Genomic DNA, 15,183 nt, shown 5'->3' with positions numbered 1-15,183 from the left:
GTGTAGGATATCACATAGTCGGCCATGCCTTACTATACTTTCCTACTTGTTTTTTCATCCAAAATATATCGAAATTAAGGAAAAATTCAACATAAATGCTTTATTATTAAAAATAATACAGATTTTAGATATACTCATAATTGGTGTAGGGTATCATATGGTCGGCTACGCTTTACTATAATTTTTTACTCGTTTTTATATATGGGCAATTTCGTGCCAAGTGACCCAACTCAAGAACTAACGGAGTTAGAGTGGGTCCAAGTTGGACATTTTGGTCATACATGGCTTTTTTTAATTGCCAAAGGAGTTTAAATAGCTATTTTTGTTGACTGTTTCCAAATATTTTTTAATTTTTTTAATTTTTAAAATATTTTTTATTAATTAAATAATTTTTTCCAAAATACCCCCTTGTTTCTTAAAAGAAAGGTTATACAATTTCCTTTAAGGGCTTTATAGTCGCCAAGAATACGATTTTTTCAATATTTGGCACATAATTTTTCAATATTTTGTCAAAATTGACGTTTTTGTTTTTTTTTTTTTTTTTTGCTCTACAGAAAGCTTAGACCATTTCCTTTAAGAGCTTTGTGGTTACTTAGAGAGATGCAAGTGGGATGTATGTATGTGTACCCACTTCTAGAGGGGGAAAATAGGAAGTATTATATGTTTTGAACTAAGCGATTTGAGAATAGTTACCCTAAAGTTGCTCTAATTTAAAAAAATAGTTAAATTTTGGATGAATTACTCTACACTCGTTATTTACATTTTGAAAATTTATTTTCACTTCAAATATTTCTTATAAAATTAGGTTTTTATTCATATTTGTAAATATATGTTCTTTTGAATTTGTTTACTAAGTATGTACCACATTTAGTAATTGTCAATCATTTCTTGTTGTCCAATTTAAATGTTTGTCTGTTTTGAAAAAAAAAATTGGTTTTCTACAAAAACAATTTACTTTTTCAAATAACTGCCACAAAAATTTACCTGATTTAACTAACCATTTCAGCATCAAAATATCTGTCAATAACAAATTTTACTAACGTCCATTACTATAGAAATAGATTTTACTTATGGTCTTATAAAAAAATAAATTTGAGTTAAACTAATAGAGGCATGTAATGGTTGCCAAATTCCTACATCCTCTTAAACCGAAAAAATACAGACAGAGTTAGATGTAGAATCTGGTTACATCATAAAACATAAAAAATACCACAAATCGATACTTACAATTGACATCCAGTATGACCACTTTACTGTTTGGTGGTGTTAAATTCGTATTGCTGGCCATACAAACTAATCTGGCATTCAAATGTTGTCGCCCAATATTTGGATATGACAAGTGGTTAACAGTCTTACCGTCCGGCCGATGTTCAAATGATTCATCAATCACCGTATTATCCAAATACCATGTAACATTGGGATGTGGACGTCCTGTAAAAGAGAAAGAAAAAATAGATAAAAAAATATTTATAGTTACATATACAAAGTTTGATGTATTAAGAGTTTGGGAACAAAAGTAACAAAAACCCTAAAACACAATTTGTTTGTGTATAGACTAAATTAAGATAACAAGAGCAAATAAACAACAAGTAAATAATACAAAAAAAAGATGTGAAATAAAAAATGAAATGATGCAATAAACAATAGAAATCATTCCAAAAATATTCATACATACATATGTATGTATGTATGTATGTGTATGTAAGTTTGTAGAAATAAAGAAATGAAGCTTGCAAAAGATTGTTGTTCATTTCGTAAACATTGAAATAAACATCATTTACTATTTTTGTAGCATTAAAAAAAGAAAAATAATAGACCATAGCCAGGACATGAAAACTGACAACTATTTGTTTTCAGTTCATCTAGGTTAGTTAAGTTCAACAGTTTGTGGAGCTTCTTGATTTTGGCAGCAACATTATTTATGTTTCTTTTATTCCTTTTAAGTCATGTTACTTTAAAAATAAAAGAAAATTATATAAAAATAGTTTGTTTATAAACTAAAATGTCTTTTACTGTCGTTTGATACTTTTTTTTAGGAAAAAAATCTTTAAGAAATATAAGAGTTTAAATTTGTTTTTTATATGTCGTTTTTAAAGATTGAGATAAATTTTTCATGAAAAAGTATATGGCTTGAAATTGTTTTTAATGAATTTTTGTATAGAAATTTTGTTTTATAAATCTTGCAGTGCAGCAGCACTACCAACACGCCTACAGGATCACCCAGTCAATAAATAAATATTTTTTGTTTTATTACTGTCAAAGTTCTCGACTTAAATCGTCTTAAATATACTTTAGACTTAAAACAGTGTGATTTCCTAATGTCTTTGGTGAGAATCCTTTTTTTTTTTTTGGAAGATAGTCCCATAATTAGCCGATATTTTTGATACAGGAACATTTCGATTTACTTTTCTCACATCACGTCATGCTCCATTAATCTATATCTTAGGAATCGTTTCATATTTTTATGTAGAGCTCAAATAGCTCTATACTTGAGAGGAAGTAGAGACCAATATCAATCCCAACTAAAATTTATGTTTAATATGAAACCAGTAAGAGTATTATATACCGTATGAGTTAAAAGGAATGTTCTCCTATAAACCTCAGGGTGATATTTAGAATGGACCAAAAATACTCTACAAAAATGTTAAGATTATTTTTCCCGCAATCAGTTAAAAAATTACAGAATTTTTGAGACCCATGTCAAAAAAAATCGAAGATATATTATTTTTAAAAATTATACTAGGGTCAGAATTTTCAATCGCTGGTAGGGAACTGGGGACCAATCAAAAAAAATATATATATTTTATGTATATGTTCTTATTAGTTTCGAATTTCATCTGTTCTCTGCAGGGGGCATTTTATATAGAGAGTCAATTATCGACCGATCCTCATAAAATTTGGTAGACTGATTTTGACTCTTTCAAATTTATTTGTGTTGAGTTTTATCGCCATACTCAACTTTTTAAGCCAGTAATGCTTCCTCCATACATAGAAAAATCATTTTCTATGTAACAAACTTTTCTGAAGGGAACCTTATATGAGGGTAGGGTCAATTATGGACCGATCCTCATAAAAATTGGTATATAGCTTTTGGCTCGTAGGAAACTTACTTATGCCCAATTTCATTGTAAAACTCGTATTTTTAAGCCAGTAATGGGCGTTAACGTCATTTTCTGAAGGGAACTTTATATTGACCCTAGTCAATTATGGACCGATATTCATAAAATTTAGTAGAGAGCTTCTGGCTCATATAAAACTTATTTATGGTGGGTATAAAAAATCATGAAAACCTCAAAAATAACTTTTTTATCATTTGATATATGTTACCAAATATAAACGCCAGGTTATGATATCCTAGAATGAACTTTCAGTTAGAACATAAGAAAATTCTATTTTGGGGCCACACTAATGCACTATATGGGGAATTTCGTGTCAAGTGACTCAACTCAAAACATCGATTTTGACGAAATTTGCACAAACGTTAGTACTATTGGATAGTCAGACACAAATTTTCAGCTCTATTGGTTAAGAACTGCCGGACTTAGAGGGGGTCAAAGTTGGACATTTTGGCCATACAGGGTTTTATTCAAATGAGTGTAATTTTTCACCTAATGTTCCTAGCAAAAATTGTCCAAAGGAGTTCAGATAACTACTTCTTCATTCTTTCCATTTTTTTTCTATACAATTTCCTTTAAGGGCTTTAATGTCCTATAATGGGATGCGAGTGGCATATCTATCAAAAACATTATTTTTTAACTCAAAAATATTTTTTTTTTAATTTTTGGCACTAAATTTTCCCCTATTTTTCAAAATTGACGTTTGTTGTATCTTTTTTTGCTCAAAAGCGAGCTTAGACCATTGCCTTTAAGAGCTTTGTGATTACTTAGTGTAATGCGAGTGGGATATATATTTAAAAAAAATTTAACTCCAAAAGCAAAGTTTTTGAGTTTAAATATTATATTTATTTAAATTAAAAAATAAAATTGAAATAAATGAATAAAAAGCTTTCTGAACTCCTTTTGACAATTTTTGCTAGGACCAATAGGTGAAAAGTAGCAGCCATTTGAATAAAACCCTGTATGTCCAAAATGTCCAAAAAAATTTATTATTTTCAAAATCCTATAACTTTGATCTTATTTAGTAATAATCAATAGTTTTTTTTACCAAATACTTTTATTTCATTGAACTATTACTTTTACTAAAAACAAATTAAATACTAATAAAATAATCTTAGATAAAACCAACATACGTTTATTTTTTCCTTCAAGATTGTATATGTATACAATGATTTCTATGCATATAAACTACATGATTTTGCAGTTCATTTCTTAGTAGTTTAAAAAATCCAAAAAAACAAAACAAATAAATGTTCAAAATTCTAAATATTATATGGATCCTAATGCCCATTCACCCCTCCCTTGCTAGTGAATAAAATTTGTTATGTTTCAATTAAAAATCTACAATCAAAATTGAATTTTCATAAAAAATATATTGTATAAACGTATTACTTTGTTTTTATTACGAGTATTATTTAGCAATTTTTTCCATGTTTCATTGGCACAATTTTAATTAAATTTTAGTTTGTATTTTTGCTTTTTATCTAACTGGACAAAAAAATATATATAGAAAAATTCTATGTGTATTTAGTTTATCACATAGATAAACAAAATCAAATGGATTTAAACAAACTGTTCGGATATACATACATAAGTATTTCGATATATTGAGTATAAACTACATATACATAACTATATATAAAATAAACCAATATTGTGGTAATATTTCTGGTAAATTAAAACTTACAATTAAAATTGCATTTAAATATGGCATTCAATTTATAAGCCACAAAATAACATTTAAATTTAAATAAATTGTTAATTAAAATAAGGCATACAAACAGAAATCTATAAAATGAAATTGTAGTTATAAACATTTTCTAAAAATAAGTAGGAGTACTAAAATCGGCTGTGCAGAAGCTTAATATACCCTTCATTATAGTTCATAAACGTATAACAATAAAGCTATATGTTGTTGTTATTTTTGATTACTGATGTCTTTAGAAAATAAATTTTAACAAACACACAGACAAACGGACTTATGTATAAAACTTAAACTACTTCGCCATCTATAAGGACTAAGATATAAATTACAAACGGAATGACAAACTTATACATACTTTTACCAAGAAGATGAAGGGTATATATACATATGTGCAAATAAAAATTAGTTTAGATCAAATATAGTATGTATGTATTTTTAATGTCATCAATATTTATCAACTTACCGCCTGAAACCTCACATATTAAAACGATGTCGGTACCCTCATTAAATGATTCCACATTGCTGGTTTTTTCATGACGATTTGGCTTATAAATTATAGGTCTTTCGGGTGGTACTAAAAATAAATAAAATACAAATAAAATGCACATTAAATAAAATGTGAATAATATTTAAGTAAAATAGAAAAACTACACAAAAATCAGTTAATTAAAAAGTGTTAACATCAATGCATTAAACTAAATGACATAATTTATTTTTTCAAAAAAAAAAAAAAAAAAAAAAAATTGCGTGTATAATACATTTGCCCGTTACTTGTTTGACTTTTAATTGGGTGTACCATAGAATTTTCCTGTTTTGGGGAAGTTATATAAATTGTTGGCAAACTGTTTTAGTTTTTTTTTTCAATTGTTTGGGTTTCTTTTTATTTATTTATATCCCTTAGGTCTGAAAGTATTTAATTTACATGCGTGTTTTCTAGAAATTAAAATATCACATTTCGTTACTTTTTTATTTCGTTGTTTTTTTGAGTGTGTGTGTGTGTGTGTGTTTATACTTGTTTTCTTAACAGACGTCACCATCTAAATCGTTATTAGCCGTGTTGAGATTGGAAAGCATGTTTTTAATTGTATTCATCAAGTTTAATTAGTTTGTATAGATTGATGTTAAAATGTTCATGGAACTTTAAGTTTAGGGGAAAGAAAAAAAACATTATTATTATTAACGAGAATGTAATTGAGATATTAAAGTTTTTTGGACTATATGAGTACATATCGTTCATTTACTACAAAACTGACACAATATAAACAAGTAAGAAATTATAGTCGGGCGTGGCCGACCATATGATACCCTACACCAATTGCGAATATTAAATGTGATTAATTTTAATAATTACGCATTTCTGTTAATCTTATATAGGTTCCAAATAATGTCTGTTCATGTTCGGTTGTATGCTGACTACACAGAAAAAATTAATACATAACTTGAATGAATTTTGTAATAAATTGAATGAATCGAACATGACTTTTTTTTCCCAAACCATTTTCATTCAGAATATTAAAAGTTCATAAAATGTATGAATTTGTACATTAAAGATTTTTTTTGTTTTTTTGCTCATTTTTTTGATTTTCATAAAAAATTGGAATAAATATCCGCGTTACCTATTAATATCTTCCATTTTTTAGAAAATAATCACATATTAGCGAATTTTTATGATAAATAAATAAAATGTTGGAAAACAAAATATGAAATAAAAAAACATCAGCATATAGCTAAACATCCATTCTTCAGAAAATGCTGCATGTTACGCGCATATTTCATTGTTTTCAATCTAAAAATCATAAAGAAATAAAAAATTTTCCAAAGAAAATTTCAAACATTTTTTAACAAATAGAAAAATATAAAGAAAATTTGTAATATTTTAAGTCAAGGCTTCTAGATTATGTTTAAAAATATAAAAATGAAAAAATTCATACAATTTAGGAACTTATTCTTAAATATTATTAACTTTAGTCAATGAAAGCAGTTCATAATATTTATGCTGGAACTTTTTTCTGTGTAGGAAAAATAGAAGACCGATTTTAATCATTTTCAACAGCCATCGTCAGTGGATCAAGAGAATAGTATGTGACACATTTTAACAAATTATATTCAAAATTGCGATCTGTTGCGTGCACACAAGTTTTACACGGTCACAAAGACGGACATAGCTTAATAAGGACAAATATTTTTGAGTGCTACAAACATCAACACATTGTGCCGACTTTTGGATAGATAGTAGTATATTAGACGTAGTTAAAAGATAAACGACCGAAATCGGAAGGTCCAGATGTATGGAGGCTAAGGCAGAAATTGAGCCGATCCTTATAAAATGTATTATTGGGAATTATCTATATACATATATAAAAATGAATGTGTGTTTGTTTGTATGTTTATATGTTTGTGTGTTTATATGTTTGTATGTTTGAACGTTATATACTACTAAACGGCTAAACCGATTTTCTTCAAATTTTCACAGCACATTCGTATGTCTGGCAATAGGCTACTTTTTATTTCCGATCATGGCGAAAAATGACAGTGTTATTTATAATTACATATCAAACTTAGTTGTGCCAATTTTTGGGAAGATAGTAGTATATTTATCGTAGTCATGAGCTAAGAGGCCCTAATCGGTAGGTCCGGTTGTATGGGGGCTAGGGCAAAAATTGGTCCGATCCTAATAAAATTTAATGTCGACATTTTATATAAAATGTTTATATAAAATCTATTTGTGGTAAATTTCATATTGATACTAGTGTTTATAAGTGAATTGTGGACATTCAAGTCATTTTCTGAAGGGGATTTTGTATAGGGGATAGGGTCAAATAATGCCCGATCATTATAAAAATCGACAGTGTTATTTATAATTATATCCAACTTAGTTGTGCCGATTTTTGGAGAGATAGTAGTATATTTGACAAAGCTATGAGCTAAAAGGCCCAAATCGGAAGGTCCGCTTATATGGGGGCTAGAGTAAAACTTGGTCCGATCCCTATAAAATTTATTGTTGGGAATTATGTTTATATAAAACTCATTTGTGCCAAATTTCATCGTGATACTACTGTTTATAAGTGAATTGTGGACATTCAAGTCATTTTCTGAGGGGGACTTTGTATGGGGGCTAGGGTCAAATAATGCCCGATCTTTACGAAAATCACTAGAATTATTAAGACATATATAAAACTAAACTTTTCCAATTTTTGTAGAGATAGCAGATCATTTAACATAATTATGAGGTCAAAAGCCCTATTCGGGGGGTCCGGTTGTATGGGGGCTAGGTGAAATAATGGACCGATTTCAACCATTTTCAATAGCGTTCGTCCTTTTACCAAGAGAAGTGCATGTTCCAAATTTCATCAAATTATCTCAAAAATTGCGACCTGTAGAGTGCGCACAAGGTTTACATGGACACACAGACAGACAGACAGACAGACGGACGGACGGACGGACGGACAGACGGACATAGCTTAATCGACTCAGGAAGTGATTCTGAGTCGATTGGTATACTTTAAGGTGGGTGTAGGACCAATATTTTTGGGTGTTACAAACATCAGCACAAACGCATAATACCCTCCCCACTATAGTGGTGTAGGGTATAAATATAAACTTTCAAGCAAAACGCCTTTGAAAGTTTATGCCAGACTCTTTCACATCGAAAATAAAAGATGTTCTTGATAATAGATTAAACAAAAAGACTTTAGAATTTCTCATATTTTTATTATTCAGTGAAAAATTTATCGTGTAGTAGATATTGGCGGTCAAAGGTCACAAAATTATGTCTTTTACATATATCTCGTTTATTATGAGTTGTAACAGTTTTGATATCAACATTATTATGCGTTTGTGCTGATGTTTGTAACACCCAAAAATATAGTCGGCTTATAATCAATTTCTGAGTCAATATAGCTATGTCTATCTGTCTGTATGTCCATCCATCCGTCTGTCTGCCTGTCTATCTGTTTGTCTGTCTGTCCGTCCATCCGTCTGTCCATGTAAACATAGTACGCATTCTAGTGGTCGCACTTCAAAAATCGGCAAAACTTAGTTTTATAAAAGTCTTAATGATACCGCTGACTTTCGTAATGATGGGGCCTCATTTGAATCTATCTCCCATACAAAGTCCCCTTCAGAAAATGGTCAATATTCACTAATAAACATTAATATCACGATGATATTCTGCATAAATAACTGATGTAGACGTATATCCCTATACCAAAATTAATAAGGATAGGACCATATTAACCCTCTGTCCACATATAACCCTTCTTTTAGAAAATACCTTTTTGTCAACAAATTGCTAAAATATTTCTGAATTAAGGTAAAAAATTAAATTAAATACTTTATTATTAAAAAAATAATAATAATGTATAACATAATCACTGGTGTAGGGTATCATATGCTCAGTCATGTCCGACTATAAATTCTTTCTTGTTTTTTAAATGTTTTTGTAGGTATACAATTTCAAATGGGAAATATAAATTGATTTATTTTTGGTACATAATATTTGCTTCATATGTTGCAAATATTATTATTATATTTCTCATATTTACACTAACACGACCTTCGGATTAAACAAAATTGTCGCTAATATAGTAATAGTTCTGTTTTTATAAATAACTGATGTAGACGTATATCCCTATACCAAAATTAATAAGGATAGGACCATATTAACCCTCTGTCCACATATAACCCTTCTTTTAGAAAATACCTTTTTGTCAACAAATTGCTAAAATATTTCTGAATTAAGGTAAAAAATTAAATTAAATACTTTATTATTAAAAAAATAATAATAATGTATAACATAATCACTGGTGTAGGGTATCATATGCTCAGTCATGTCCGACTATAAATTCTTTCTTGTTTTTTAAATGTTTTTGTAGGTATACAATTTCAAATGGGAAATATAAATTGATTTATTTTTGGTACATAATATTTGCTTCATATGTTGCAAATATTATTATTATATTTCTCATATTTACACTAACACGACCTTCGGATTAAACAAAATTGTCGCTAATATAGTAATAGTTCTGTTTTTATTGCTACAACACTTAGATTGTATGTGAAGTACTATTTAAGAATTTAATAACAGTTTTATATGCACGTATGCATAAAAAATATAATTACATTTTGTGCAAATAAACATACATATGAATATGCCACCTTTATAAAGGATTTTAAGCTAGCAATCTTAAATGGAACGAAATGAAAAAAAAGAACAGCCCCAACATTTTTATAATACTCAGCATACTGGAGAGCGAGCATTAAATGAATGTTTGTAAGCTATAAGTTCTTCGCTATTATTTTTTGGCCGGTAGTTTTTTACGAGTTTTATTTTAATCTTCTCACATTAAAGCCTTTTTCCAAACTGAAACAGTAATACTTTTAAGTGTATGCCTATGTACCCGGTTATGTAAGGAGTACGTTACCCATACTTGGTTGGATGCTGCAGGCTAATATGTTTACTTGTTATATTCCATTTATTTGTGGCAGTTGGTGTTACAGTTGTAGCAGTAGGTTGAAGTCGACAACAGCAAGATGAACAACAATAGCAAAAACAACAACAAAATATTGCGGACTACGACGTTGATGTAGTTTTTATTGTTAACCGTAAACCGCATTTATATTTCCGTTCACGTATCCAGCTACATGTATAAACACACACATACATACATCCTCGTATAGCCCCACATGCAGACATTTTTACACATATAAATCCTTTTTATATTCATGTATGAGTATTTTACACTCTTTATGTATGTGTATAGTAGGGTTATGAATAACTTTTACAACAAATTTTATCTATCATTAAGTAGTTAATAGACAATACTTAGCTTAAGCTTCAAATTATAGATTATTTTATTGGACATGCTTTCGAGAATTTTTCTAGTTAATGCAATCGAAATTGGTTCATAAATATCGGGTATTTGATCAAATATGACTAAAAAATTTAGACTAAATTTCAATTTAGTGAGGGAACTTTTTTGACTGCAACTTTTTACGTTTCTTACTACATATTACATTGTCATGGCCTTTGTTACTAAGGCATGTAAATTTTATATAAACAATTCATACCCTAATATACATACATACATACATACATATATGTATAATATACATATACATTGTATATGTTACATTTGGTATGTTATTTCTTGTTGTTTTATATACATATACATTTTTGTTACTTTTGTTTAACAATTTTTTTTTTAGTTATTTTTTATACCCTACACCACTATAGTGGGGAGGGTATTATGCGTTTGTGCTGATGTTTGTAACACCCAAAAATATTGGTCCTACACCCACCTTAAAGTATACCAATCGACTCAGAATCACTTCCTGAGTCGATTAAGCTATGTCCGTCTGTCCGTCCGTCCGTCCGTCTGTCTGTCTGTCTGTCTGTCTGTGTGTCCATGTAAACCTTGTGCGCACTCTACAGGTCGCAATTTTTGAGATAATTTGATGAAATTTGGAACATGCACTTCTCTTGGTAAAAGGACGAACGCTATTGAAAATGGTTGAAATCGGTCCATTATTTCACCTAGCCCCCATACAACCGGACCCCCCGAATAGGGCTTTTGACCTCATAATTATGTTAAATGATCTGCTATCTCTACAAAAATTGGAAAAGTTTAGTTTTATATATGTCTTAATAATTCTAGTGATTTTCGTAAAGATCGGGCATTATTTGACCCTAGCCCCCATACAAAGTCCCCCTCAGAAAATGACTTGAATGTCCACAATTCACTTATAAACAGTAGTATCACGATGAAATTTGGCACAAATGAGTTTTATATAAACATAATTCCCAACAATAAATTTTATAGGGATCGGACCAAGTTTTACTCTAGCCCCCATATAAGCGGACCTTCCGATTTGGGCCTTTTAGCTCATAGCTTTGTCAAATATACTACTATCTCTCCAAAAATCGGCACAACTAAGTTGGATATAATTATAAATAACACTGTCGATTTTTATAATGATCGGGCATTATTTGACCCTATCCCCTATACAAAATCCCCTTCAGAAAATGACTTGAATGTCCACAATTCACTTATAAACACTAGTATCAATATGAAATTTACCACAAATAGATTTTATATAAACATTTTATATAAAATGTCGACATTAAATTTTATTAGGATCGGACCAATTTTTGCCCTAGCCCCCATACAACCGGACCTACCGATTAGGGCCTCTTAGCTCATGACTACGATAAATATACTACTATCTTCCCAAAAATTGGCACAACTAAGTTTGATATGTAATTATAAATAACACTGTCATTTTTCGCCATGATCGGAAATAAAAAGTAGCCTATTGCCAGACATACGAATGTGCTGTGAAAATTTGAAGAAAATCGGTTTAGCCGTTTAGTAGTATATAACGTTCAAACATACAAACATATAAACACACAAACATATAAACATACAAACAAACACACATTCATTTTTATATATGTATATAGATAATTCCCAATAATACATTTTATAAGGATCGGCTCAATTTCTGCCTTAGCCTCCATACATCTGGACCTTCCGATTTCGGTCGTTTATCTTTTAACTACGTCTAATATACTACTATCTATCCAAAAGTCGGCACAATGTGTTGATGTTTGTAGCACTCAAAAATATTTGTCCTTATTAAGCTATGTCCGTCTTTGTGACCGTGTAAAACTTGTGTGCACGCAACAGATCGCAATTTTGAATATAATTTGTTAAAATGTGTCACATACTATTCTCTTGATCCACTGACGATGGCTGTTGAAAATGATTAAAATCGGTCTTCTATTTTTCCTACACAGAAAAAAGTTCCAGCATAAATATTATGAACTGCTTTCATTGACTAAAGTTAATAATATTTAAGAATAAGTTCCTAAATTGTATGAATTTTTTCATTTTTATATTTTTAAACATAATCTAGAAGCCTTGACTTAAAATATTACAAATTTTCTTTATATTTTTCTATTTGTTAAAAAATGTTTGAAATTTTCTTTGGAAAATTTTTTATTTCTTTATGATTTTTAGATTGAAAACAATGAAATATGCGCGTAACATGCAGCATTTTCTGAAGAATGGATGTTTAGCTATATGCTGATGTTTTTTTATTTCATATTTTGTTTTCCAACATTTTATTTATTTATCATAAAAATTCGCTAATATGTGATTATTTTCTAAAAAATGGAAGATATTAATAGGTAACGCGGATATTTATTCCAATTTTTTATGAAAATCAAAAAAATGAGCAAAAAAAACAAAAAAAATCTTTAATGTACAAATTCATACATTTTATGAACTTTTAATATTCTGAATGAAAATGGTTTGGGAAAAAAAAGTCATGTTCGATTCATTCAATTTATTACAAAATTCATTCAAGTTATGTATTAATTTTTTCTGTGTAGTCAGCATACAACCGAACATGAACAGACATTATTTGGAACCTATATAAGATTAACAGAAATGCGTAATTATTAAAATTAATCACATTTAATATTCGCAATTGGTGTAGGGTATCATATGGTCGGCCACGCCCGACTATAATTTCTTACTTGTTTTCTGTTTCGTATTGTTTCTCTGGTTGTTGTTGTTAAGTTTGTGCAACATTGCAATATGGCATCGCCTATTAGTCTAGTAGCAATGTTGTTCTGACAAATTGCAGTATTCTGAGCATTTTATTAATGCTTTGTGTATGTGCTGTATATTGTATGTGTGATGTTGTTGCATTCTTTTTTTTTTTTGCTCTGTAGCATTGTCGTTGTTGTTCTGTTCTACTGTTGTTGCAAAATGTAATGCAGTGCAAAAAATATGGGAAGCAAAAAAATAAAACAAAAAGGAAATAGAAACCTGCTGCAGAATAATGTTTAAAAGAAGAAAGGATTGTAGCATGAAAACAAAAATAATAGTACTATATTTTGTTACAATGGTCATATAGCATACAAATGTAATTTTATATGTACACAAATAGTGTGTACAATGTACGGTGGTGGCATTGTTAATGGGGTCTGTAGGAAATATGACAATAAATGTATTCAATTAAATTATTTGTGAAAATAAAATTTGATTTTTCCAACAGCTTAACTTTACTTTGACTGCATATTAAAGGATATAAAAAGATATCTAATGTTAAACATCTTATTTCGTTGAAATCACTATTTAAAATTAAATTTACTTATATACTGCGTTCTATACCAGTAAGTATCTCCATGTAATGTATGAAATAATTACTGATACTTATCTACATAATAACAAAATTCAAGAGAAATGTTCGAGTTTTCTTTAAATATTTCCTTTTGGGTCATTTTATACATTTATTTTTGTTTATTTGTAATAATTAAAAAGGCAATATTTAACTCGTATCCTTAGTAATTTAAAAAGGGATTTTTTGAGTTCATATAATTGTCTATACATACGGGAGAGAGAGTACAAAATATATACTTACTGGCATTTTTATAAACTGTTTATAAAGTTATATTTATGAGTTAAATTTTTCTCATTGCAATATACGTACTAAGGAAAAATAATAAAGAGGATTTATTAAATATTAAAGCATTTAGTACAAAAATAATTTAGAACTAATCACATTTAGCAGAAATTTTAGCTTTAAGTATAATAGCAAAAAATTCTACAATAATACAGGAAAATAATGAATACTTTCATTATTATCTATATATATAAAAGAGTAGCGTTACTGACTGACTGATTCATCATCACACAGCCCAAACGGCTGAACCTAGAATAATGAAATTTTGACAGTAAAAATCCATTCACTAAGGATGGATTTTTGGAAACTGGTACATTTAGAGGTAAAAAAGGGAAAAAACTGGTAAAACAGGTTTTCTTAATTATCTTACCTAATATTAGTGATACAAGAAAAATTTTAAATGCACATGTATCTGGTACTTTTTTGAAATTCGTACTCTTAAGGGGTGAAAATGTGTAACAAAGGTGATTTTAGTTCCTTTTTTGGCCCTTTATAACTATTTAACTAATAAACAAACTAACATTTTTGTAAATATTTTGAAAATATATCCCAAAATTAGGAGGCACCTGTTTCGTACTTTTTGGGTGTAAAAGGGAGAAAATTGTATTTTGGTACTTTTTTAGCACATTAAGAAAACTTTTTCGATTTATTTAAGTATTCCTATTCAATTATGGACTAACTCTGTAATATTTATTGAAACAAAATGTTTGCTATTACACTGGAGAAAAAAGTACCAAAAAGGGGAAAAACGGGAAATCGAATTTTATTCAAGCTCATTGAGCCAAAAAAATTAAAATTTGAAAAAAAATAAAATTTGAAAAAGTAGTTTATTTACTCACATAAAATAAGCTATTGGTATATTATTTTAGAATTCGAGTACTAAGGCCT

The 15,183-nt window shown here is 29.0% G+C and overlaps 1 protein-coding gene across 3 annotated transcripts in view; it reads right to left on the bottom strand.

Annotated features, from left to right (window-relative positions):
• The window catches only part of LOC119602459, a 278,587-nt gene that overhangs the window by 68,874 nt on the left and 194,530 nt on the right, over positions 1–15,183 (bottom strand). For all 3 annotated transcript variants that reach the window (XM_037954018.1, XM_037954003.1, XM_037954010.1), the window contains 2 exons: positions 5,285–5,395; positions 1,228–1,431 (listed from right to left, as the gene is read on the bottom strand). In XM_037954018.1, the coding sequence (XP_037809946.1) occupies positions 1,228–1,431; positions 5,285–5,395 (315 nt within the window). The remainder of the gene's footprint in view (positions 1–1,227; positions 1,432–5,284; positions 5,396–15,183) is intronic.

Source organism: Lucilia sericata, unplaced genomic scaffold (assembly GCF_015586225.1).
Source record: "Lucilia sericata isolate MDLA Ls3-8-SP2 unplaced genomic scaffold, ASM1558622v1 Contig000007F_arrow, whole genome shotgun sequence".
Lineage (NCBI taxonomy): Eukaryota > Metazoa > Arthropoda > Insecta > Diptera > Calliphoridae > Lucilia > Lucilia sericata.
This window is presented reverse-complemented; position numbering and strand designations above follow the sequence as displayed.